Source organism: Streptopelia decaocto (genome assembly GCF_964273445.1).
Source record: "Streptopelia decaocto genome assembly, chromosome: 18".
Classification (NCBI taxonomy): Eukaryota; Metazoa; Chordata; class Aves; order Columbiformes; family Columbidae; genus Streptopelia; species Streptopelia decaocto.
In genome coordinates, this window is record NC_138673.1 from 2181867 (window position 1) to 2209132 (window position 27266).

At 48.7% G+C, this 27266-nt stretch overlaps 1 protein-coding gene across 2 annotated transcripts in view; it reads right to left on the minus strand.

Moving 5' to 3' along the window:
• Positions 1-27266, minus strand: part of CASTOR2 (cytosolic arginine sensor for mTORC1 subunit 2) — a 116554-nt gene continuing 89288 nt past the window's right edge. Inside the window, exons 3-9 of one of the 2 annotated variants that reach the window (XM_082068592.1) lie at positions 10958-11151; positions 10053-10185; positions 8655-8778; positions 7975-8085; positions 6493-6575; positions 4965-5059; positions 1-566 (exon numbers count right to left, since the gene is read on the minus strand). In XM_082068592.1, coding sequence (XP_081924718.1) covers positions 501-566; positions 4965-5059; positions 6493-6575; positions 7975-8085; positions 8655-8778; positions 10053-10185; positions 10958-11151 — 806 coding nt within the window. In that variant the 3' untranslated portion in view covers positions 1-500. Of the gene's footprint in view, positions 567-3529; positions 4878-4964; positions 5060-6492; positions 6576-7974; positions 8086-8654; positions 8779-10052; positions 10186-10957; positions 11152-27266 lie in introns of those variants that run through there. The other variant, XM_082068593.1, reaches the window with a different exon arrangement.

Below are 27266 nucleotides of genomic sequence, written 5' to 3' on the forward strand. Positions count from 1 at the left end.
TCAGCACACGCAATGACGGACAGTCCTCAGAAAGTCTGATGCGAGGAGACAAGCCAGCACCATGCCACGTCTTTTCTGTTTAATTCCACATTTCATTGTGTTTGCGGTTTTCAGGGCTCTCTCTGAGCAGGCGGCCCGTCCGTCCCGCCGGTGTGTGCGGCCGGCCCCGCGCTCCGGGGGACACCGGTGCCCCCGGGCAGCTCCTTCCACACCCAGAACGCGGGCAGGTTACGCTTCGCCTTGGAGCTGAACGTCAGGAAACTCCCTCTCCTCCTGCCCCTCATTCATAAATTTAATAAAATAACAATAATAATTATTATTATAATTAAAACAAAGGCTTATTGGAGCTGTTTCTGCTCAACTTTCCACAGTCTCTTTTCATGTCACTCTCTGGAATCAGATTTTTCAAGAAATACTGTGAGAAAAAAAGAATAATAATAATTATAATAATAATAATAATTATAATAATAAAAAGCATCTGGAACCAGCTCAGAAGATTTCTAATGCTTTTCAGCTTGACTGACTTGGAGTGCATTGACCACACCGTTTATATTTTCTTCAGGTACCTGCAAGAAAACAAAACAAGAAAGGTCATGCTCTGGCAAGAGCCAGGGAGGGGTGACAAGGGGAGGAGAGGCAGGACATGATGCTACAACAGCCCCAAGGAGCCGGGGGCTTTGCTGCTGGACAACTGAACTCTGCTGAGAAAGGACTCGGCCTACAAGAGACACCCTCTGGTTCAACATCAGGCCGGGTTGATGTCTGCGTGGTGGGGGCTGGTGAGGAGGCAACAGATTTGGGGTTTTCCTTTCCTGCTCCTGGTCAAGAGAGGTTCTCCTGCCCCTCTGCTCTGCCCTGGGGAGACCACACCTGGAATATTGTGTCCAGCTGTGGCCCCTCAGTTCCAGCAGGACACGGAACTGCTGGAGAGAGTCCAGCGCAGCCACCAAGATGCTGAAGGGAGTGGAGCATCTCCCGTGTGAGGAAAGGCTGAGGGAGCTGGGGCTCTGGAGCTGGACAAGAGGAGACTGAGGGGGGACTCATTCATGGGGATCAATATGGAAAGGGTGAGTGTCAGGAGGATGGAGCCAGGCTCTTCTCGGTGACAACCAGTGATAGGACAAGGGGTGATGGGTTCAAACTGGAACATAAGAGGTTCCACTTAAATATGAGAAGCAATTTGTTCCCGGTGAGGGTGGCAGAGCCTGGCCCAGGCTGCCCAGGGAGGTTGTGGAGTCTCCTTCTGTGCAGACATTCCAACCCGCCTGGACACCTTCCTGTGTAACCTCATCTGGGTGTTCCTGCTCCATGGGGGGATTGCACTGGATGAGCTTTCCAGGGCCCTTCCAACCCCTGACATCCTGGGATTCCTCTTCCTCCCCCCCCTCCTTTTTTTTGGTAAAGCGTTTGTACAGAGGAGCTCGCTCACACAAAGCGCCTGTGCCTAATGGCTGTCCAGGGGATCCTAAAGGTTTGGGACCCATAAGTGTGGGTGGGGAGACCATGTTGGGTGACAGGGGGGACGTCCATTGAAAGAATAAAAGAACTGCCAATCTGCTTTTAGTGGGGAGTCCCGGGTGGTGTGGTGAGGCACCTGAGCTTTCTTATCCAGTCTTGGGATGAAAATTAACCACAGAAGTCCACATACAGAATCATTAGGAGGTGTCTTACTGCAAGAAAAAGCAGAAGATGCGAAAGATCTCAAGAGCGACTGTTGTCGGTAGCAAAGAGTATCACAAGTTAAAGTTACATCAGACAGAAAAGAGGTGTCTGGCCGTTCCATAAACCCCAAACTAACACCCAGGGGACAGCTGACAGCTCGTGGAAAGGGGACTAAGGGAAAAATAAGTGATCTGTGAGCTGCTGCAAGAAGCCGAAATAATTCACGTTAAGTAAGTTGAGGAAGGGGCCGTCCCATCTGTGAGGTGTCTGAGTCCCTGGCCACGAGCACAATACCTGGATTCACTGGACACCCTCCAGAGCTCAGACAGTGGAAATACAACTGAACTGTGATTTTCTGCAAGGCTTTTAACAAAAACTGAGGAAAAAAGCCCATGAGAAATAACAAGAAAAATGTTCAGTTTTCCAATGGGAAGATGGAATAGGAGCAGCTAACTCTGATGATGTGTGAACAGAAGTCAGCTGGGGAAGGAAGAAAATCATCTTAAAACAACCACACAGCAAATCCTTCTGGGTTAGGAGGAAAACCCCAGCAAACCTCCACTGTAGGAAACAGACCTTGGAGACAGGACTCTCCAGTGCCATTCCTCCATCATTTTCCTGGTATGCTGAACTTTGCAGTGGGAGAAGCTGTATGACTGTTTCTCCAGAAGATAATGAGAAAGGACACAGGAATCAATTTTGCAAAACCCATTTTCTTAAGCAGCCTCAGCAGATGGTCAGTGGGTCTGTCCATACGCTCTGTCAGTGCGGAACAGGAGCAGGAGGAGGCAGAACCGATTCTGGCCCATGGGACCTGCACGGACCCACCTCCTCATGACACACAACGGGCTGAACCTGCATTCACTGCAGGCGCTCGACTCCCCTAACATCAAGGGAATGGTCTCAACCACACCACTAATGTTTGGCGTGGATTTTCTCCAGGACAGATGTGCAGTTTTGATTTGTAGGACACATCCTAGCTTGCCACCAGCGGAGAAGTCCTACCCCTCTGTGTCCTATAGAAAAGATCTCTACCCAGGGCAGCTGGGGCAATGTGTTCAGATCAAAGCACCTACCAGGAAGGGAAAAGTAAAGCTCCAAACTACGTCCCAGACACAGTTTCAGCCTCATGAGATGCAAAATACTGGTGAAGATGAGCAAGACACCTCTAAGCACAGGACAGGGGGAGCAGAGCACCTGGAAAAGGGAACGGGACTCTTCTCCCTTGCTCTCTCTAGAGGGAGCTGGAAACCACAGCTCTCTCCCTTGTGTCACCCAGGGGACACAGCAGAGACCTGGAGGTTCCCATCTCAGCGTTGTCTCCAAAAGAGATTTCTTAAGCACAAATCCTGATTTTCAGGGCAAACTTCTACAGCTACAGCATTGCGGGAAGACCTGAGTGTTAATACGCAGGTCAAATAAAAACTCAAGCAACAAAAACCACCCTAAAATGCACAGGAGAAAAAAGATCAGGTGAAAAAGGACAACCAGGTTTATGAAGTGCTCTAAGTTGTTGACAAGTACTGAAGAACTGTAAATAATGAAAGGAAGGATGCGGAGAAAGGATTCAAGATGCACTTTGACCTCGGTAAGTGTCACTAGAAGTCAAGGTAGCAAAATTAAGGAAAACATGTAAAAATCTAGAGGTTTAGGCCAGTAAAACTGACCTTGAGCCAGCAAGCAGCCAGTCCAGGCACCGCTCCCGGAGCCAAGTCAAGCAGAGGAGGGCTTGAAATGCACCCGCATCCAACACATTTTGGTGGAAGCGTTTGACAGGTAAAATAGCACCGTCCAGGCAAAAAGGTTTTTAAAACCGTAAGAAAACAGTGAGTAGCGAGGAAAATGCTGAAATACATACAGCCCAAACCCTGCCCTGGCAGCTGCTTGGGGAGACTGCCGGGCTCAGGTGAGGCAGGATGAGACGCTTCGCAAAGGAGGAGCTGCCTGCAGAGTCATCACAATTGTACGGCACAAGTTGTAAGTGAAATCTCTATTTTAAGCGACAGGGCTGAGCTCTCCAGATATTGCTTGACAACTAGGAGCACTCTGCGCAGAAAGCATGCACCTGGGCCACAACGGCAGGTAGGAATGTGAGGCAAAGCTAACAGTATTGATTTTAAAATGGTGTTTTATTAGCTTATCTTATCAGCACAGTTAATATTCAAGAAAATAAGACAAACTTATATAACACTTTGACCTCTGCTATCTGGAATAATATTTACTTTTACTCTTTACACACATGACCTATAGGCTGCAAATGGTTCACACCAACTGTGAAAAATCAAAGTAATTAGCTGAAGCAAAAACCTGCCTTGAACTCATTGGAGCTTTTACAGGTGAAATGTAGGGCCTGAGCAGTGAATTTACAGTGGTGAAAGGAGGAGTATAAAGCAATAGAGGGCACATTTAAGAAAAAAACAACAAAAAGCTGAAAGCAGCTGAGTTTTGTTAGCGCCCAAGCTGCTGACTCCTGCCCTCAGTGCTTGGGGAACAAGGTTCCAAGTCAAACGCCATCCTGTTTGTGGCTACAGACACGGTAATTCTCCCTTTTCAGGGAAATCCGTGATTTTTGAGCATGTCCTATACAGCCAAAGGAAGAGCAGAGGTAGGCCTAGAAGGTAAAGTATTAAAAAGAAGAGAACCCTGCGTACATGGCAAGACCCTCGTGCTGGTGACGCGCACTCAGTGAGAACAAACACACAGAACCCTTCCCTGCTTCAAAATCACGTTCCCTCGCTGTCCCAATGATTATTTCTATTTTATCTAAGCATACACCATGCACGATGCAGGGACAGCAGGACCCACAGACGGGTCCCAAAACCCAAAGGTTAGTGCCATGCAGGCAGCAGGAGATGAAGGCAGGGGTCCGCTATTAGGAGAGTCTCCAAAAGGTTCCCCCAACACAGGCACCCTCCTGAGAGGCTGGAGCCTCCAACGACGTTTGCAGGAAAACGGGGAGGGTTTGTGGCTGTTTCTATTAAAACATAGTGACACAGTGGATGAGGCTGCTCAGGGAGGTCGTGAAGTCTCCATTGCTGCAGGTCTTTAAGGACAGAGACCTGCCCTGTGCAAGAATGAGACTCCAAAATGCAGCTTTGCCTTGGGGTAGGGGCTGGGCTTGGGTCAGGAGCTTCTGACCCAGGGCAGTGACAGGTGGGAGGCTCGAGAGACGTGTCTGCTGGGCTGTGTCAGAGCAAAGGCAACTCCAACAGGCTCTGCAGATGGGGAATGATGTTCTCATTGTGAGTTTTCTCACAGGGAAAAGATCACCCCTGTTCCAAAGAAGGTGTGTTGATACTCACCAACGCGTGATCAAACTTAAAAGTACTGATGTAGTAGGCTGGGATGTCGGCTGCAGCCAAAGGCTCAGAAATCTGAGCAACAATTCCACATTCATCTGTGGGAGAGGTAAAAAAATCAATCATTGTCTGAATGACACCTGTCGATCTCACAGAACTCCTGGGTCTCGCCAGCTCTGTGCCTATACAGCGAGGAGTTCGTCTTCACAAACTCCAATCAGAACGGATCTCTGTACTAAAATGTGTTCTGTCTCGCAGAATCAGGGTCTTTGGACCACCATGATATATTGCACATTTGGTTTTATTGCCTTCTTTTTGTTATAGAGAAATATAAATCCCCCCAAGGCACAAAACAGTAGAACTGGAACGATTTCCAGAGGTCCAAAGAAAGGCAAGTAATGATGTTCAGGAAGGAAGCACCAACACCAGTCTCATAAGCCCTTAACCTCCGTTTTTCTCTTTAGTTGTTGCTCTTGGAACACTTTGCCCAGCACCTCTGAGAGGAGATGCTGACCCGCTAGTTGGCCTGGACATGTGGCTCCTGGACCACAGACCCCCCAGCCCCCGAGACAGGATTTCACGCCAATTTAAATGGTTCATCTGTCCTGTTCATGGCAGATCAATGGTACATTGTTTCCAGATAAAATCCTAGTTTCACTGATCCAAAGCGAACATTTCAACTTAATATAATATTACTTATAAAACATAAACGTCAAATATTTAGGGGACTAGTAGGCATCCTGATATCCCATCCATGACATACACCATGCCGCTTCTACACATAGAGAAGATGCATGAAAGTTTCCCTCTTGCTACTTTTGGTTGTCTGGTGTTGAAGTTGCAATTAAATATAAAAATTGGCCAAACATTTTTCAGACATGTTCTTGAATCCCATGTTTTGTAACTGTTTCAGAGACCATGGGAAGGAGTCCAGTATTTTCTGAAGATCAGGCCTTTGTTGCAGTATTCAGATCGGCGTCCTTAAAATCACAGGGGACACAAAAATAACAAGAACACCTCTGCAGACGTGAAGCATTTGCTCTGTGCTATGTAGGTCCAATGTTCTTTTGAACAGAGAAAATGTTTGCAGTGCTGGATGTGAAACAGGGCTATGAACAGGACTCCCACTTGGACCGCTATAAATCTGTCCCAAATCTACTCAAGCCACAGCGTTGCCCAAGGACTGCACAGTGCTTTCGGACCACACATTTCAATCATCTACAATGCATTCCCATGACATCTTTTTCTCCATTTCTTCTTTTTAAAGAGAGACCCAGCTGCAGCTACCCCCAAAGTCCAGCAGATGAATGCCAGGACGGAGCTCTCAGGCCACGTAGCACTTTCAATAGTATACTTAGAAGCCTGACTTATTAGGGAGGAGTAAGACAACTCCTCTCGGAAAATCTCAGCTTGTGAAGTCATATTAAGCTCTTAAAAAGCTTCAGCCTCCCATGGATTTTTCCATCATCCTTGAAGGCCCTGAGGCACCTGGCTACCTGTGCACCGACTGATCCCCCAAATGTTTACCTACCGAAGCCAAGAGGCTGCCCGCCGATCCGCACCATCTTCCAGAGCTCACCAGATGCACTTGTAAACAACAAATTATTAGGAAATCTGTAAAAAAAAAAAAAACAAAAGGAACACCAAACGTGGCAATTAAAGCACAGCAGTGTGTCAGATTCTGCCTGCGGGGATGCTGCTGTTCCTGTATCCCTGCGCTGCTTGAAGCCAACAATAGCAGCGGCAGCAGCTTGGTGAAACTGAGAAAACTCCAATCAAACAGGACAGATGCACCTGCCTGGCCCTCCAGATGTCTGATGGAAAATCGGCATCTGATGCTGGAAGCGCACACAGGCACCCAGAGAGGCAGGGAAAAAGGTTTCTAAAAACCAGGCCGTGCCTCAGCTTTACAAATCTCAAGACCATTAATCTGCAGGTGTGATTTGAGCTGCATTTCTAAACATCTAGGGACAGAATATGCTTCCATACCTACTCTCCTAGGCATGTGAGAGGTGACCACTGGTTTTGTGTCCCTGCATCATCAGTGCTTTTTCCCTTACCGTCCCTGGAATCCCTGCAGAGCCCCCTGTTTCTTAGCAGGGGAAAGAAGAACAGTGACTAAGGGACTTGCCCAAGGTCAAGCAGGCAGAAAGGGAACTGGCCACCGGGACTCCCCAGGCACCCGGCGCCGCTCCAGCCCTCCAGCCTCCCTCCAAGGCAGACAGGTCTTACTCCAATTAAGGTCAAAGCAACTTTCAAGAGGGCAATTAACAGTTTGCAATCAAGACCAAACGCTGTACTGTGTCTCAAAACTAAATCTTTGCCCTGCATCTCAGCACAGCATCCTGTCTGGCCTGCAGACCTCAGAGATCTCTGTGATGCGAAGCTGCCGAGCACACACACACACACACACACACACACACACACACACACACACACACACACATACACACACACGCAGGCTGCTGTTTGCTCCCTGGCTGACTTTCTCCGTGCCAGACAAACGAGCCATGGGCTCCCGCTGCACAGGGATGACTCAGAACATCATCATCACAACCAGAGTCCGCACCAAGCCCAGCCATGTGTAAAAGCAAAGGGGGAGGACAGCATCGCTGACATCCCCACCCTACTTTTGGCCTTTAACAGCAAAACTTCAACCACATACGCAATATTTTTTTTGTTGTTTTTGCTCTTAAAAGCACAACTAATCAACAAGAAAATAAAAACATCTAAATTGCTTTGATCCAGTGTTCCTTTTTCAAAAGTGAGATAGCCCTACACTACATTGGCTTGTGATTTCACTGAGGGCTTGGACAGACAAGCCCAAAATTCAGGAGCTGGAACTCACATGCCAGACTGCACTCAGGAATGTGACAGGGTTTACAGGCACATGGCACCCATGCAATGGGGCTCCCAAGAATTAACATGTGGGAGCTTAAGGTGCTTCCTGCCCGCTTTGAGAACATCTTGGGTGCTTTTTTGGGGCCCAAGAGACCTTAAGACCAAAGCTCACCTCTGCTGTGTCTGGACATCCATGACCAAGGAGATGTAACCCTCAATGAGAGAAAAGGAGAAAAAGCGAATATGTCCTGAGTCTTCGCTGCCCACCACCGAGTCTTTTACTCTGATGAAACAGAAGAGAACAGCGTTAACCGTGGCTAGAAGAGCAAAGGAAGGCTCTTAAAGCACATACAGCCACTGAAAGCAGAAATGTTCATACGCTAACTCAGGGAAGTGACCTTGAGTCCTGTCATATTATACTGCTTTTCCTTTTTTGATTTTGCAGGGAATAAAATGCCATTCCCCACAAGTGACAAAACTCTCCCAGGCCTGCCCCAAGGTCCTCTGGCAGGAGGACCAGGAGCTGCAGACACCCAGACAGCAGCACATCTGTACATCCTCCGGTCCTACATGGATATCCAGCACATTGACTGCATTGCTACTCTTAGCTTAAACCTGAAAAGGCTCAGCTTTCCAAAGCCAATGGATATCTTTGGGCACCTTCAATCTCCTAATTTGCTTCCCCCTGTCATGACAATCCTCTTGAGCTTTTGAAACCTCGCTAAGTGCAGGGCACCAGAGCAGCCCAAGGCCACAGCAGATCCCTGGGCATCCTGGGGCGGCAATATGAATTTGTGCCTCCAGACAGCAGCCACATCTCGCCTGGGAGCCCATCTCCCTGCCAGGACATACCCATTGGAGTAAAACATGACATCCATGAGGAGTGTAGCAACAGCGGGAAGGGTATCTGGATCCAGGCTGGTGACGCAGAACATGTTACTTGGACTGGAAAGGGGATGAATGACGGGCCTCTGAACTGAAAGAGACACACACAGACACACACAACTATGACGCCACATCTGCAGCAGGTTCACATCCCACCAGACGTGTTACCCACACAGCAGTTGCAGAGAAAACTGATGGTGTTTGTAAGGAAGTTCCTCACTGCTGAAGCGCTGCTGGCTCTCAGACAGGGACCGAGGGCCTGGGGACAACCTGCTCCTGTGGGTTGTGATATCACCCCGTGCACCCTGCCCTGCACAGGGCACAGGCCAGCTCTCTGCTCATAGGGGCTTTCAGGCCATCGGGTGCATCCACACGGGACAAGGAGCAAACTCAAGGAGCTGCCAACACAAACTGAAAAGTCCAAATAAAATCAGCTTCCACCATTTAAAAGGCAGGGCTGCGGAAGGCATTTCTCAGGCTGTGGTTGTTGGCAGTACACCCTCTTTCCCCTCCTTTCTGGAAGCCATAATATCTACAAAAAATAAAAACCAGCTGACATGGAGCAGCTTGGCAAACATGCTTGCAGCCAGAGGCTGGTATGTGGGCTTGCAACTATCAACCACAGCAACACAGTGAACTGCATACCTGCGCATAATCAATGTATGGGCCCTCATGCTTTTTGTATAAGGCTCATTTTCTTAAACAAGATTATCTATAGCTATCAAGTGACGAGGCTGAGTGGCACTTTTTAATAACTGATCCCTGATTTGTTTGGTTATGGGCATAAAATTACACACAGGTGTGTAGGTAAACGTGTATTTAAGTAGTTCCTCTTCCTGATTGTGCCCTTTGCTTCATGCTTGTTCCTCTGAACTATAAACATCCTAACGTTCTACACAGCCCTGGGCTGACAGTGGCCTTGATCCTGACAGGTACTGAAGTGTGAAATTTGAACAACAGTATTCTCTGTGCATCAATCACTGCGACACTTGAGCTTTTATATAAGTCATTTTCCTTTGAATAGTTGAAAGATGGAAGTATGGGCTACAGACTGTGATCTTTGCAACTGAAATTAATTGTATTTTAACCTTCTGTCCTACAAAAGGCATGTCTCCTTTGGAAATATGAAACTAGCATTAAAAGGCTGAAATTCAGCAAAGCTCATCAGCGTTGCTCAGAAAGTTAGGCACCTACTCAAGTCCTTGATTGAACTGGGATAGACTCAGGCATGTGTTAAGATAATTTATTACCTTACAACAACATAAACATTCACCAAAACGTTGAAGGAAGGTAGGAGGCAGATTTTTGCCCCCATGTGTCACGGAGACCAACTCCCTGGCGAGCTGAGCCCACGCTGGTCCTTACCCAGTTTTGGTTTGACAAATCCATTCGTTATCCCGAGGTCATCGGCAGCCACTGTCTCCCCATTCACTACGCGGAGGATGGTGAACTCAGCAGCCAGCGTGTGCATCACGAAGGGCAGGTCCCGCTCACGTACCTGAGGGTGACAACAGGATTAGCTCGTGATGGTGTGCACCACTGCAGCGGAGGTTATGGCTCTCAGGGCACAGAAAAGCAGACGCATCGCTCCTGCTGGAGCCAGCTGGTGTGTGAGGATAATTACCATCTGCATGTGTGTCTAGAGAAGCACATTTGGTGACACCACTGCAAATATCAGTAGGATTAAGCACCACAGTGCTTTTAAGATCGTGGATAGAGTGTGAAGACTTCTAACAAGGAGATATTTCACCTCTTTTCCAGTATTCCTTCAAGAACTCAGCACTGCCTGTTCTTCAGCCTCTGTTCCTAAGAAAATAAAGCTTATGCATTCGTGCCCTGTGTGAGTGCACACACGTGCATGTCAGACAGAAAGACAGTCCAACTGTCCGTCCCTGGAACATCTCTGGAGTCTCTTGGCCGTCACCAGCCAACCCGACAACAGACACTATGTTCCTCTAACTCTCAGAAAACCTAAGTCCGAGGGAAGGTGGGAAATGCTGCCAGGGCCTCCATTAAGGGAGAGACTGCAGTGTGGGGTCAGCACTCTCATTAGACACCAGATAACCCCACCAACAACTGCCTCATCCCATGGGAAAAGCTCCTGAGATGTCAGAGAGCCTCACTACGAGGCACAGAGCTCTGGGGAAAGCAGACTTCGGTACTTCTGCTGCTATTCAAACAACCTGCTCCCAGAAATGTCATTTGAACTGCCCAAGTGAACTTTCATATGGTGGCAGATAACTCTGCCTGGCCCTCTCGAGTCCCCTTACCAGGATGAAGTCCGTCTGATAGGTGGAGAGCATGAACACAGAGATGTTTTGGTCAGCTAGGGGTGCTATGACTGACTTGGCAATTTTGGTCACTCCGATGGGCTGGGAGCCGGAGAAGCCACCTCCACCAGACACCACGTTGAGGGCAAGCCATGTCGCATCAGCCACGCTCAAGTGTTCCGAGGAAGGGAGCTCTGCAAAGAGACAGAGGGGGAGGACAGAGGTTTGCTTTAGAGGCCGGGAAAGCCAGGTCCACCATCTGGTCCATACGTGTTTAGCGTAGACCTCAGTGCAAGGAGTGAGATGAGCCCACTTATCCAGCCAACCTCCTGGGCCTCCCACGCTGCTTCACAGGTCGGCACTGTACCGCTCTATAGATATACCGATCGCCTCAACTTCCACTGCAGGATTCATATAGATTTTCAAGGACAACACAAAGAATCACACGAGCTTCAGCCATTCACATGGACACTGGTGACCAGCACTGCTGACTTCCCCAAGTGGAAAGAGCCTGAACTCTTTGACTTAACTTGCACCTCCTCTATGACACAATTTCTCCAAGTATTTCACTTGAGCTTTTCTGGTCTCTCTTGTTTCCTCCTTCGTGTTCTAAACCCAAATGTTGTTCTCCTGGATCTGTGATGGAGATTGACAGAGCAACCTGGGCACAGGCCCAAGAGATGCAGAGCAGGTCCCTGCTCTTCGTCTGTTGTCATTAAGTAGTTAAAAATCTGCAGGTAAACCATTTCATACAAATCATTAACTGTTTTAAAGAAACCTTAATGTATCAACAGCCCGTGAAACCAGACATGGACTCTGGAATTAAGGTATAAACTTCTTTAAGATTCTCTGGACTTTGGGTTTTGGTTTGGCAAATTATAGAAACAAACAGTTTGGATCCAGACTTACAAATACATAATCCCAGTTAAATCTACTTGCCACAAGGAACCTGACCTCAGATGCAGATCCAGCCAGCCGAGACACAGCAGAGGTCCCAGTGGAAACCCACACATTTTGTTTAGAGGTTAAATGCAGCCCAGCAGCCCCAAAACAGAAATCCCAGTATCACTGCTCTTGCAGTCAGCCCTGGCACCACGGACAAGCTGGTTCGTGTCTCCATCCCCACATTTCCTACTCTACCACCCACTCCTGGCTCCTCCATCCAGTATCTTTCCCTTCTCCTGCAGCGAGGCCTTTGGGAGCTGTTTCTGTACAGCTCCAGACACCATGTAATAAATTCATAACCTCCCCCCCCGGCTCCCCAGGCACCACTGCTGTGAGACAACAACAGCGCTGAAAACCCAAAATGAACTGAATAACAAATACTGTTCGTTTTGCTCTCCTCAATAACCTCAATTGTGTGTGGCATGAAAATAACCCTGAGCAAACACACTGCAAACAGTGGGGACACTGAGGGTTCTGCTCCTGCATTTTGATGTTTAGCTTTGTAGGCCAATGTTTCTTTTTTACTGAATAATCAGAGCTTGCACGGAATGAAAACTAGACACCAGGGAGAGCAGGTAAGTTTGCGCATTAATCAACAGCATGTTACCTCAGAGAGACCAGTGCAAGTTGCTTGCACAAAATTATTGCAGCAAAATACCATTTTCTGATCAGACGGCCCTTTGCATCAGAAAAGCACCCCCAAAACAACGCTTACTGCATCACCTGGCACGGAGACGCTAGGGCTCAAAACAACTGCCGCTGATCTAATAAGCAGCTGACATATTTTTTTCCTTTACCCCCACCTCTACTCCTTGCCTGTGAAATAAATAAGAAGGAAAGGGAAAAAAAGTGTTCTTTCTTTGGAGATGTATTTGCTCCTGGCAGGACGGAGCGGGCAGGCACAGGCAAGGCCACCTGCACGTCATCAGTATTTACACTTCCATTTCCCACATCCCAAAGCCATTAGAGCAGCCAGGCAACTAAATCACAGAAAGGTCAAGTGACACTTTTCCTCTCCGCAAACTCGTCCCCAAAGGCTCTGGCAGCACAGCTGTGCAAGACACAGCTCCGCGTGCTCCGGGGACCGACCGTCCCACCCGCAGCGGCCGCGTCCCAGATGTGCCCACGTCCGCTAACGACTCGAGATCACAACTCATTTCCCTCTCTATAAGCAGAGTAGATGATATTCCTGCTTTGTACGGGTGACGTGGGGCTGGCTGCAGTTCATTAAATACCAGTTTAAACGCAATTTTGGGTCAGAGATACGCTGGAAGATGCAGTGTTTCACGGTGGACAGAGGAATTATCACATTTCACCCGGGCAGCAGCGATGCTGGAGGACCTGCCCCGAGGAGACCTCATCAACCTCTTCCTCACGGGGCAGGAGGGCTGATTTGCTGGTTGCATTTGTAATTACTGCCAAGTGTTGATCCTGTTCGGTTTTATGTGTTTAACAGACCCTATGAAGTGTGACAGGGGTCATCGCATTTGCTTAAGTAACCTGCCTCTCATAATTCAATTAACTTTGCAAAAAATGTATATAAAGTGGCTGAAATACCTATTTTGGTACACTGTTTCCGCTAGGCAGCCAGATGGAAAAGTACAGCCCGAATTCTAACGAAACAAACCCAGGCTAGAGGCTCAACAAATTCAGCTAAATAGCATCAAATAAGCCACGTGGGAAGGTGCTTTGCCCAGGAAGCTGTTAAATGCAGTAGACCCAAGGAGAGCTGAGAACACCAGACGTTAATGCAGACTCAGTGAGGCAGAATAAAGTAATAAATAAAGAGCAAAATGAGGAATTGCCCATGTTTCAATACCAACCCAGCACCTTGAGCACTTCCCCCAGAGCTCTTGCTGCCCCACAGCCCCGGCACTGCAGCCTCCCCTGTCCTCACACTGTGATCTCAGCATGGAAATCTCCCTGGTGGGCTCTCGAGATCCTCTTGCACCTGGTTTATCTGAGAGCAGGTCCCTCCTACTTCTGGGGACATCCAGCTCTGGCTGAGAAGGACCTCTAAGAGGTCAGAAACTCAGGCTTTGCTTCTGATAGCCATGGTCTTTGTTTTGAATTTGCATTGGGGTGAAGCCTTTTGATCTTTCATAGGTTTGCTATGTAACACTTCGCAGACCTGCTGCCAGGAGAAGACACCCAGGAGCAGCTCAGATGTCGCAGGTCCATGGTCATCATTGCTGTCCATCATCACCACCATCATCACAACCATCATTGCTGTCCATCATCACCACCATCATCACAACCATCATTGCTGTCCATCATCAAAACCATAATCACAACCATCACTGCTGCCCATAATCACAACCGTCACTGCTGTCCATCATCACAACCATCACTGATGTCCATCATCACAACCATCACTGCTGCCCACCATCACAACCATCATTTGCTGTCCATCATCACAATCAAGACCAGCAAGTGGAGGTGGGTCACAGACTCCGGTTGTCATTTCATCTCTGGTAGCTGCCACGGAACCCACCAACCTACGCAAGATGTGACCATCCTGATAGCCCAAGCACGGCACTCATCTCATGTATGATTTTGCCTGGCAGTGCAACACCAAGGACCAACTGCTGGTGGGCTCCAATAGCCCGTGGCACCACTCCCCCTTGGCACAGCAGTTTCTCTCACCCAAAATTCTCCACCCCGCATGAAATCTGCAGTGCCACCAAACAGACAGACAGACACTGTGCGGGACACAGCTTCTCAAAGGGAGATATTAAACAAAAGCCAATCCCTGCTCAAAACAAACCAAATAAACGTGTCAAATAAGGTTTAAGGCAGGGGTGTCAAACTCATTTTCACCAGGGGCCACATCAGCCTCGTGGCTGCCTTCAAAGGGGCAAATGTAATTTTAGGACTGTATAAGTCCTAAATGGTTCTCTTCCCACTGTATAAGTCCTAAAATTACATTTGGCCCTTTGGAGGCAACCACAACTGATGTGGCCCTGGAGGAAAATGAGTTTGACACCCCTGGCTTAGGGCCGGAGTTGAACTGCTTATTCACACCATGGGTGATTTCAAAGGCCAGAGGTCTGTCCGGAGCCTCACTGGCCCATTTGGCAGGTACAGCGGAAGCAAAGCAGGTTCCATAGCACACGTCATCCTGGGGCATGAGGTGGTGAGTATCATATCGTCCATAATTGGCTCCTGAGCTCAAATAATCAATACCATTTCCAGCGAGGACAACAAACCTTGGCTGAAACCCAAGTAGGTATTGAATTGCTGCCACTGGAGCTCTACGAAATTCTGTGAGCACTGCGAGCTGGTGCTCCATGGAGAACTCTCAGAACACCTTTGGAAGATGCTGGCCAGATGATGAGCTTCCAGCTCAGGGGTCTTCGCAGGCACCCAAGGTGGTCACAGAAAGCAGGGAAGGAAAATCTCCTGGTTTAGAGCCCTGACCAAAGAGTCAGCCCAACCGTGTGGGTCTGCACAACGGGGGGAAAACAGCAACATTTTTCTGCCTCCTGCGCTGTTTGCCGTGGACCTTGTTCCAACTTCACATACTCACTTCAGGACACCTATCAGCTTTCAAGTGAAACTGTAGATACCAGATGGATTTACTGTAGTGCCTGGAGAGAAATGAAGGCGCTGAGCTGGTTTGCTTCTTTGGTGGGGCTGCTGGATCATCTCCTAAGCACTCATCTTTACTCAGCACACAAACTTGCATTATAGTGGAGTACTGTGGGTGATGTTCTGGATGCACCAACTGCTTATTCAATTAATCATTATAGGACTTAGGTTTGTAGCCATGGCTAACTCCAAATGTTGAAAAATAATGAAATATAAAAATACTGAGGATTTTTTTGACCAGCTTTCTGACTTTAGATCAGCCTCCTGGCTTTAGATCCCTTATGCTGTACTCATTTCACCTTTTATTGCCTCTCTCTGCAAAAATGACAGCTAGACTCTGGCTTGTACTAAAAAGATAGAGAAAAGGGCGCCTGCAATAGCAGGACTCCAATGGTCAGGCATTAAAAATAAAAGCGCTGCCAACTGCAAAATTCATGATAAATTGGGAGAGCTGTCACCCATGCCTCCATGTGGCAGCACAGTTTATGTATATCTATTTTTAATAGGATTTTTATGTTTATTAAAGGGTTCTCTTCCCACTGCCCAGTGGAAGCTTTTGATTGCTCTGCAGTTTTAAAATCCCATCTTATAACGAAGTGAGGGATTATCTCAGGTCGCTAAGCCTGATCCAAAGCCTGGGCATCTTTCTGACTTCTCTGTCGACTTTATCATGCAACGAAGGGGCTGGAGGCCACGGGGGCTGCAACCGGGTGCTGCCCAAACAGCATCCGATGGCCACACGTCAACGGGCCCATGAGGAGCCAGGATGGCCAAGGCCAGTCTCCAGCACCCATCCGTGTGGCTTCCCGCACATCTAATAAAGCGCATGTGTTTGAACTGGATGTCTCCAGCCATAAAACATTTTAGGGATCTTTTATTCTTGAGGGCACCATGGAAATGGGCCACATGAGCTCAGAATGTTTGGCGGAGGGGAGAGCGAGAGTAGGATAACCACCCGAGCCTCACTGCTTTTGCAAAATTAGACTCGCTGAACATTCCTTTAATGTCTGGAAACGGAGCAATCTGTTTGTCTCACTGACAGAAAGCCACACGGAAGGGGTAAAGCACAGTAAAGCTGTCATTTATCAGTTTCTACAGTGTGCTAAAATCCAGAAAGAGCTCCGAAGCTGGTCCAGTGCCCAGTGTTGTGTGTCCCATAAGGTTTATTCCTGAAGGATTCTCGCTTTGCTCTGCCCATGGACAAGACGAAACTTTCCCCAGAGGGACCCCAGCAGGGCAGCAAAACCAGCTCGGGGATGTTACAATGCAAATCATAACCTTTCAGAGATGCAAATATCCTTTATTTTTACCTCAAAACACATACGCTGCCAGCTGCACACTTAATAACAGGGAACAAAGCCTTCTGCTGCCCCACGGGTGGTTTGTGGCGTGGGGTGCCAGGAAGAAATGCCTCGGTGTGGGTTGGATTCGAGTGCCACAGAGCGCTCCCACACGGGGACTGAGCTCAGCACAACAGCCGGGTGAGCTGGAAGCACATCGCTCGGCTTCCCGTTGGGAAACGTGACAATTGGGACCAAAAAGTTAATGCTTCTGTGAACAAGAGAAGGAAGAAAATCCCACAGCTCTGATTCAGCTGAAATCGTCTCACACGTCAGCCACCTCACGTTCATCCTGAGAAGAGGTCGGCACGCTCACAACCGCGCTGCTTTGGGGGTATTTTCTGTTTATGCTAACGGTTTGTTCGGCTGCCACGCTGTTCAGAGGGCAATGTCGAGGTGACGGGCACAGCCGACGTCCCTGTGAGCAAGAGTCATGACATGAGGGCAGCAACGCCTCCAGCATCGCGCCTCTGCCCCACAGCGCCTGCTCTGAGCCACATGTCTCATTCAGCGGCACATTCTGAAGCACCGGTAGCTCCTAATGTTCATTAGATACCAAGCTCTACCAGCACACGGGACAGCAGGTATCTTCAGGATCACAGCGGAATGTTAAACTTCCAATTTCTGCCTGTTTTATTGATCTGTGTGCATCCCAGATTTGCTCCTGATGGGTGGATGGGCACCTCTGCAGGGCTGGATCCACAGCCAGGGAACCTCGCCATCTCTAACCACGTGCTTCTGTGGTTTTGACATTTTCTCCTCACAGAGCATGCAAAACTGAGTTTTTAAATCCAAACTGCCTTCAACAGGGAAGCTGTGAAACCTGTCATCTCATTTTCCTATTTAGGTATTATCCCACTCACAAAACTGTCAAAAGAACATTGTTAGGTTCATAAACTCAAACACTGTGCAGTGAGTAAACGACAGCTTGACATTTTATATATTTTAACCTCGATGTTTCTGTGCCTCAGTTTCCTATCTATAAAGCGGGTACAAAAAACACCCTTTCTTCTAAATCTTGCTCTCAAGGAACAGCTGACCTGTTTAGCTGAGGTTTACACACATCTCACAATTGAAGCACTTCACAGTTAATGCAAAAATCAGCACGAGGCGGACAAGCAGCATGGAAAAATTCTGCCCAAAGAGGGAGTTTGGCAAAGATTTAAGTGTCTGAAAACAGGGTGAGTATGGAAGGAACGGGGAAGTTTTGCTCTGGCCTCTCTGAGCATCTTTCCTTTGTCATTGAGGGAGGAAGCTGTTGGTGCTAGAGCATTCTGGAGATGTTAAGGTAGGTTGGAAAGGCAAAGGTCTCTCAGTTTTCATTATCAAGATCATAGAAGACAGAGAGAAAGACAGAAGGAAAGAAAGAAAAAGAAAACAAGAAGCACTTTAAGGAAAAACACGCACCCAGAGTCTGCTGAAGTCTCACTAGAGCGCCTGCACAGCACCAGTATGGACCAATGCTCCCCAAAGCATGTCCAGCATTGCAGCCAAATCCCTTCATTTCTCACATGAAATTCATCTTATACTGGTCCTTGTCTGCTGCTACAGATTTTCTTTCAACTACAGATTAGCTAAATCTAAAATGCTATTTATGGGTTTACATCAGAATGGGCGAACATACCCAGTACAATTTTCTTGTGTTTTTCTGACAATTCAATTCATACTCTACCCGGTGTAACGACCAGTTTGAATTTCACAGTACTCATGTGAATAGGACAAATTACATAAACAGGGAATTACACGCAGTGACCCCAAGTCCCCCGTCCATCTGACAGAAGTACTGTTAGAAGCAAGGGAGTTTTCCACACCCTTTACTGGAGGGAAATTACAAACACATTCACCCCACATTTATTTTATAACAATTGGGAGACTCAAAAACCTGCTTCCAAGAGCACCGAGGTCACTCAGGGTGCTTCTTCAGGCCCCCTTCTTAAAGAGAGAGAAACAGCTCCTAACCAGAGCCATCGAGTGATTTATTTAATACTGAATATTTCCAGCTACCTCAGGAGCTACCAGAGGGACTGAGTCAGCTCGGCCACCTCCACCAAAGCTTCACTGGCCCCATAAACAGCCTGCAGGGGCACTTGAGTATTCTGAATTTGAAAATAAGTACTTACTTTCTCCAACCAGCCCCATCCACTATCCCATGCAATGCAACCATTTCTGTAAGCGCTACAACTGAGCAGCTCTCTAGCAAGGCCTTTATAAGACATTTGCAGGGAAGGGATGGTATAACGCAGCGCAGCTTCTCGACTGTTACAGATCTGCCCACATGTCTGCGCAATCGGGAAAGCCATTCTGACAGCGCTGGAGATGTCATGCTCAAAGATGGAGTAGTCGGTGTATTTTTACCATTCACGGTACAGTTCCAAAATGACATTCTAGGTACAATGTCCATGCCCCGGGATGATGGAGGAGCCCAGTTTGTCGCTGCTTCTCTTGGCCTCCCTGGGAACACGAGCATCCCCTTTTCAGCAGATGCCAAAGGGATCCTCACCTCTGCTGACACAGACACAGCCTACGTGGGTTTTGAGGAACGAGTTGAGGGGTGGCACCTTTCAAGTTTTTAGCTGGTCTGTTAAAAGCAGCAGAAGTAATTGCAGAGCTTGAGAAGGAGTACGTGCTAATTAAAATGATTCTTTCTGCTCAGCATGTCCTCAACTGCATTTGTACAGAGCAGAGATGACGCCATGTGGCTGACTGATCTATTTACACCTCTGGAGTCCCCTGCTCATCCCCAGCTCTGTTTCCCAATTAAGGGTGCAGACAGAAATTTGGGCTGGTTCCAGCCATCAAATATGCCTGGCACAGTGCTGGGATTGAAGAGACAAGCCAGTGACTTCTACTCAACACAAGCAGTTTGGGATCTCTCTGCTCCTGAAAACAGCCAAGCAGAGGAACCTGAAAAGCCCATTCCCAGGGAAGAGCTAAAATAAAGTGAATACTGTTGCTGGAGCCTGATGTGAATGCAAAAAGCCAGCAAAAGCCAGGTTAAAACAGTCTGCTGCTTTTTCTGACTTTAAGAAGCAGAGGCAAGAAAGATGCTGTGCTCAGAAATGCACCCGTTCCTGCGCAGCCTCTGGGTGTCTGTCCCGGGCATGTTATTGTATATAATATACATGCTCCTGGACACGTATATTATAGCATACACCAGCTCCATCCCAGCACTGGCAGAGCCGGAACGCTCCACAGCCCAGCAATGCTCCCCATCTGTGAGCCCATGTACCCCCACCATAATGGAGGTACCTCCAGATTCGCAAAAGACGCCTCCTGCACCTGTGAGAAGACACAGCTGAGAGCTCATGAATGATGTGATTCAAAGATAATCACGGCACTGCAGATGGGAAAAAGAAAGCTTCTAGAAGATCTGCCCTTGCTGAGGATTTCAGTCCCCTCGGGGCTTTTGCTGGTTCCCCAGCTGGTCCTGGTCACTGGAACACCAGTGGCTGCAAGAGCGATTTTAACCCTTTGCTCTTTCCTTGCAGGGATGGGGCTGTGTCACACACAATCCCAGAATGTCAGGGGTTGGAAGGGACCTGGAAAGCTCATCCAGTGCAATCCCCCCATGGAGCAGGAACACCCAGATGAGGTTACACAGGAAGGTGTCCAGGCGGGTTGGAATGTCTGCACAGAAGGAGACTCCACAACCCCCCTGGGCAGCCTGGGCCAGGCTCTGCCACCGTCACCGGGAACAAGTTGCTTCTCATATTTAAGTGGAACCTCTTGTGTTCCAGTTTGAACCCATCACCCCTTGTCCTGTCACTGGTTGTCACCAAGAAGAGCCTGGCTCCATCCTCCTGACACTCACCCTTTAGATATCTGTAAACATGAATGAGTCCCCCCTCAGTCTCCTCTTGTCCAGCTCCAGAGCCCCAGCTCCCTCAGCCTTTCCTCACACGGGAGATGCTCCACTCCCTTCAGCATCTTGGTGGCTGCGCTGGGCTCCCTCCAGCAGTTCCCTGTCCTGCTGGAACTGAGGGGCCACAACTGGACACAATATTGCAGGTGTGGTCTCCCCAGGGCAGAGCAGAGGGGCAGGAGAACCTCCCTGACCTACTGACCACCCCCTTCTAACCCACCCCAGGTCTCTGCTGGCACGGGCTCCATTTCTGCCATGTGCTCAGCACACAGATGGAGAGAGCACAGCCAGAATTCCAGAGCAGCTGACCTCTGAGGTGGGGAAGCAGCTGCGCAGGGGATGAAGCTCTCCCGCAGCATTCTGCCTTGCTGATTTTGACCTAACCAATCCAGATGTTGACAGCTGCCCTTCCAAGCTGTAGATGTGGGTCCATTCCTCCCTGCAGCAGAGTTGCCTTCCAGCAGAACACAGCTCACTTGTGCAACCGCGCTCCTGGGTTGGGTGACTATCCAAATTGCCACTGAACAGCAAATATTTGCACAAGTTCATGGCAGCTTTTTTGTGGAAGAAAGGAGCGATGATATTTAGAAGACGAATACAGTATGCTGCAGGTAAGAAGGTTTTTGTAATTGAAAATATGTGCCAAGGTGCTGGGGGGCCCACATAACTTCCATCAATATTCAGAAAAAGGAGTGAAATATGTTCCTTCCTATTCCCACTGCTTATTTATCTTTTAAATATGGGGGAATTAGAGTACATCTCAACTACATGTTGGAAAACATGAAGCTGTTTGCTGATTTCCCACAGCATTTTAGCACTGGTGTTTCCTGGAGCAGACAGTTCTCCAGATGAATACTCCTCAGGCTTCAGCAACATCTCTCTTTTTTCCAGATCTTTTTTTGCTCCTTGCCCAGCTGGCTGCTGGCTTACGGGTAAGCAGAGCTGCGGGCAGCTTCCCAGGTACCCGTCCCTGTCAGACAGGGATGCTGGGGCAGTGACAATGGTTGCAGCATCGCAGATGGATGCTGTGAGTCCTCTACAGTGGCCTGGCCCCAGCAGACACGGTTCACCTGCCACTGACTTGTGAAGTGACCTTGAGCACATCACATCCTCTCCTTTGCCTGTGTTTCCCTTCTACATTAAGTATTCGGTTGCTAAAGTTCTTCTCTCTTCTCTACTGGGCCCTTGTGGCCAGGAAGCCAATGGGACCTGGGGTGGGTTAGAAGGGGGTGGTCAGTAGGTCAGAGAGGTTCTCCTGCCCCTCTGCTCTGCCCTGGGGAGACCACACCTGCAATATTGTGTCCAGTTGTGGCCCCTCAGTTCCAGCAGGACAGGGAACTGCTGGAGAGTCCAGTGCAGCCACCAAGATGCTGAAGGGAGTGGAGCATCTCCTGTGTGAGGAAAGGCTGAGGGAGCTGGGGCTCTGGAGCTGGACAAGAGGACACTGAGGGGGGACTCATTCCTGGGGATCAATATGGAAAGGGGGAGTGTCAGGAGGATGGAGCCAGGCTCTTCTTGGTGACAACCGGTGACAGGACAAGGGGCAATGGCTTCAAACTGGAACACAAGAGGTTCCACTTAAATATGAGAAGCAACTTCTTCCTGGTGAGGGTGGCAGAGCCTGGCCCAGGCTGCCCAGGGAGGTTGTGGAGTCTCCTTCTCTGCAGACATTCCAACCCGCCTGGACACCGTCCTGTGTAACCTCAGCTGGGTGTTCCTGCTCCATGGGGGGACTGCACTGGATGGGCTTTCCAGGTCCCTTCCAATCCCTGACATTCTGGGATTCTGTAATATATATGTGAATATTTGCCCCACAGAGCGCTGTGGTTCCTGGATGTTACAGTAATAGCACCAAAAATAAGCTCTAGAGATGTGACTTGGCCAACTGTCCTGGTGCACTTAAAGGAAGCAGCTCTCCTTTATTTGCCTCCTGGTATTTTCATTTAATGCATTTTTCCCACAGTCACCCATCTCTGCAGCATGGTGGCACTGGGCGCCCCCCCAGCAGTGCTGGTGCCACTCAGGTGAGGGGTCTCCACGCCTCTTCTTTCACTCTGAAGCAGGAAAAACAGCAACAGCTGCAGAAATCCAAGCAGTTGTTTTTCCCTCCATTAGGCTCCAACCTATAACCAAAACAAGTGACTCCTGTGGTCTGCATCTGGAGAACAGCTGGATCCCCTTGCATGAATGAAAGGCCAGGATTTCCCAGGGGGAAAAGAATGTGTCTGCAAAGCAAGTTTCCTTTGCAGGGGTGACATCTCCTGCTTCCAAAACAGCGAATATCCCTCCCAATCTCAGCTTCCTCTTCTTCAAGCAAAGAATTAGACCCATACTGACTGTGGTCCTCAGCCTGAGCCTGAAATGAAGGTTGTGGCAAGAAGAAAAGCTGGTGAAGCTGTGTCCCCAGCAGGTGCAAGAGATCTCTGTTCCTGGTGCCATGGTGTCATGGTGCCATGGTTCCTGCTGTGGTGCCATGTTTGGCCACCACTTCTAACACAGCAAGACTGTTGTGTGCATCCCAGACCCTGTCGAGAGGCACAGCCACGACGTGAAATGGATGGAAAAAGCCATTTTCAATGTTCAAGCGGGTCTCTGATATACAGGCAATGCCAGAGCAGGGCTTTGCAAGGCAAGTGCCTTTACATAAAATTCAAGCTCTCCAACTTTTGAAGTTGTTTTTCTAAACGTCCCTTCCCCTTGTGCCAGGTAAAGGATGTGGATGAGAAGACATCTCTTTTGGAGATGTTCTGGATACACATGAAGGAACACACTGGGTCAGACCAGAGGCAGTTTCAATAGTGCCCAGTGACAGGTGATCACACAGGTCCGGTTTTTTGAGTGTTCCCATCTCACTCTGAACCTACAGAACGGATCCAAAGCACGGCCCAAACAACTGCACCGGTTTAAAAGGGAGTTTTGGGGCAGTGCAGACATATCTACACATCTGTGGGCAAAACACAGAGAAAGCAGTTCAGTTTCCAGGTTGTGAGGTATTTATTTCTTTCCTTCTACTTCCCCTTTCCCACTTTATTTGTGAACTTGTGGGCGGACAGAGGGGACATTTCAGTACTTCGTTTGAAGTGGGAAAACCTTTTCTTGGCTGGGAGATGCCAAATTATTCCTGAGGTGTCACCAATCTTTGCCACTTCTGGAAAGCCACGTACACAGGCTTGAGGGTTGCACACACTCAGGTAAATCCTTCTGAGACGCCGGCAGCAGAAATGCTCCCTTTTCTATAGATTAAACCCTTAAAGCTGTGGCTTCATGCACAGGAGCCAGCAACCCTGCAAGGGCACGGTGCTTATGAGTCAGGGGTGGAAAACTGCTACTCATTTCTGCTTATACACACACACCACCTGGAGATAATATTGCTTTCAGCAATGGGATGTAAAGCTCATTCTGTGCTTTATTCACTGACGCTGCTGTTCCGGAGAGGTGCGGACCCCTCGCTGTGTGTCCCCCTGTGCCCAGAGCTGCCACCAACCTTGTCCTGTTCCCCGACTAGCAAAACAACTGCTGATCTCATTTAAAATTATGAGAGCAAGTCCTCCAGGTAAAGCGAACCTGCGCATACAAGCTGGGGAGAGAAATGAATGCAGATGAGTTTATTTTTGCACAGCCTCCTACCACCAGAGCACAGGGAGCTGCTACCATTACATCACCCTCATGGATCAAACCCTGCAAAGGCGCTACGGCTCAATAGCCATCGGAAAATTAACGCTTTGCTGTGCAGGTCGCATGCTGCACTCTCCAGCGGCCAGTCGCTACCCAGCACTTGTTTTCTGTGGTTGGCTGTTACAGAAAGGGACGTCTGAACACCCCAGCAACCTCTGCCTCCAGGTACTCCTCTAACAAAACAAGTATTTTTCTAACAGGACAAAGAGATCGAGTTGCTCCCAATCGGTCCCGAATGTAAGACAAGAGAAGCCACCTGATACCTCAAGGAACAGACTAACAGCTTTGATAGAGGGACATGACTGAGCAGGATTTTCAATTCCCACCCACAGAACTTCAATTACACAAGAAACGGGTATTGTTAGTGTCAATTTTCCTCGAGACCCACGTGGCCTGACGGAGCAGCCGCCGACTGAGACAGCGGCACAGGCATCTTGTCGAGAGCAACACAAAAGCTTTTCTTTGCAGGAAATTAAAAACAAGGAAACAAACACCAGCACTTGCGTAAGCCCCAGACTGGCTCAGACAGAAAATTACCTCGAGACTGTTTGTGTTCCAGATCAATGGATCAGCTGCGGTGCGGGGCAATTAGCACCTTGAAATTATTCAGCAAGCCAAGGGGTGGGAATTTTAGGGGAGGGTGGCAAGGGAAGGGTGAGAGCGAGCAGGAATAACAATAGATCTTCCGGGATACAAAAGTCAATGCTTGGCTCGGGCTGAGCCCACAGTCGGTGCAAATGTGGCTGCTGGATGCTTTTGCAAGCGGGCAAAAGGGGGACAGGAGGGAGCTGGGGGGCTGCTGATGTGACATCCCAGGAATGGGTATATAGTACGAGCATGGAAAGCTGAGCAGATTCCTTCTGGCTGAGACTAAAGATATCTGCCCAGTTACACCACAAGCCTGTTTTCTGCTGTACCCAGCAGTCTGGGCAAAGCAAAACTACTCCGCAAACAGCTCCTGGCTGTGCTAGATGTGCAGAGGGTGGCAAACACTCGGAGCAGTTACCGGTCTGGTCAGGGCTCTGCCCACGTCTGACAAGGCTCAGGACCAGCCCCGTTCGGAGGAGCGAGCGTCCCCGCAGCGGCTGCTGACCCTCTCCAGCCACACACCCCAAACTCTTCGTTCTTCTGGATGTTATGAAGATATTGGTATGGATATTCCTGCCACTGTTATGACCAGGAAAGTCTCATTATTTCATATGTGCTGGCATAATGACTATTTAAATAGAACATGCTTTACTGTTGCAATCAGAGGAGGAGGAGGGAGGGGAGAAGAGATGCCTGTGGCCAACTACAGCGTAACCTCTTTCATGGCCCTTCTTTAAACACAAGTGGCCTTTGCTGGGGGACACGGGGACTTTCTCCACTGGTCCTAAACACCACCCCACAAATAAGCCACATACTAAAAACATAAGATCAAATCAACTATATAAGAAAGCCTTGCTCCTTTCTTACAGGTCTCCATGGTTCTATTATTAATCTAGGATGAAAAGAAAACCACCCCTGTCCAAACAGATTTCTATTATCAAAAACGTGTTTGCATCTAATCTGAACACAGGGAGGCCAAGGCAAAACTCTTTCAAGGCACTGATGCTCTTAACACTTTGAAATCATGCTAATCTGATAAGGCACTGAGGGAATTATGCAAGTAAACAAAGCCAGGCTCTGATAAAGGAGTATTAGAGATCGGGCACGTCACATATTTAGCGCTGGGAGGAGGGAGAAGCTGTGGCTGGCACCGCTCCCCACAGCCCCCACCAGGAGAAGCCATGGGGAGGAAAGTCCGTCTGTCCCACCCCGATGGCTGTAGCCCATGACAAGGAAAATTAAACAGCAGGACGCGAGTGCGGCTGCTCACAGCTAGATTTTCCTGAGCATTAACATTTGATCCCAGCAATTCCTTCGCCAGGATACTGAGAGATGGAGGAGGAGGAGGAGGGCAGGTTAGAAACCGGGAATAAACACAACAGCCAGGATGCGAGGGTAAGCTGCAACCCCAGCAAACGAGAGACAGCAGATTTCTTTCTTCTTGCCTCTGCGTGGTTGGTTGGTGTTTGGCAAAAGCGGAGGCCTCTCTGCATTCCAGGTTGCTGGAAACACTTTGAGCTTTGTGGAAATGATGCGGGAAGGCTGCAAGCTGCTGCCTGTCCCCCCGCCGCGCCGGCTTCGCTGGGAACTCGCCTCCCATCTCCCTGCAGAGTCCTCCAGAAAAACAAGCCTCGCAGCTGGGAGAGCTGAGCTAAGCCTTAACTCCTAAATTCTGCTTGCTAATTTAGGGGCAATTTTTCAAAAGCCTCTCCCCACCCTGGGACATGAGGAGCCTGACTTTGTGCAAGCGCCGCTGCGGGACTCAGAACCTTGGATATCAACCCCCGAAGCAGACCCATCCCAGGGCAGCAGATGCTTCTCATGAAGTTTTGTTGCTACCTTCTTCATCTTGCTTTCCTTATTTATATAACGGGGATACGAATGCTGTTACTTCAGGAATGCTAATGAGTTCTTAATAGCTGCAAAGCATTTGGAAGGTAAAATGGTCTGAGTAATTATTACCCTGAGCAACAAAGAACAAGATGGTTCAAGAGCACACACTGATGAGTTACAACATCCCACTACAAGGGAGCACCCAAAATCTCCCAGCAATTCTTGCTCAAGGGACCGGGTTCAGTGTTATATGTTGTGAGAGATGCTATGGCATTTTCACCTCCTCTTTGGTATTTGATTCCATTATTATTATTATGGTAATTGCCAGTGGAAAAAAAGAGATTAATGAGTTGAGCAGAAGGGGAAGACAGACTCCAGGAGGGGCTCAGGGATGGCATGAGGCAGGAATCACTGCCCTCTCCTCTCCTTGGCATCTGCTGTCTGGAGCGCGATGCAACAGGAGCCACGCACCGAG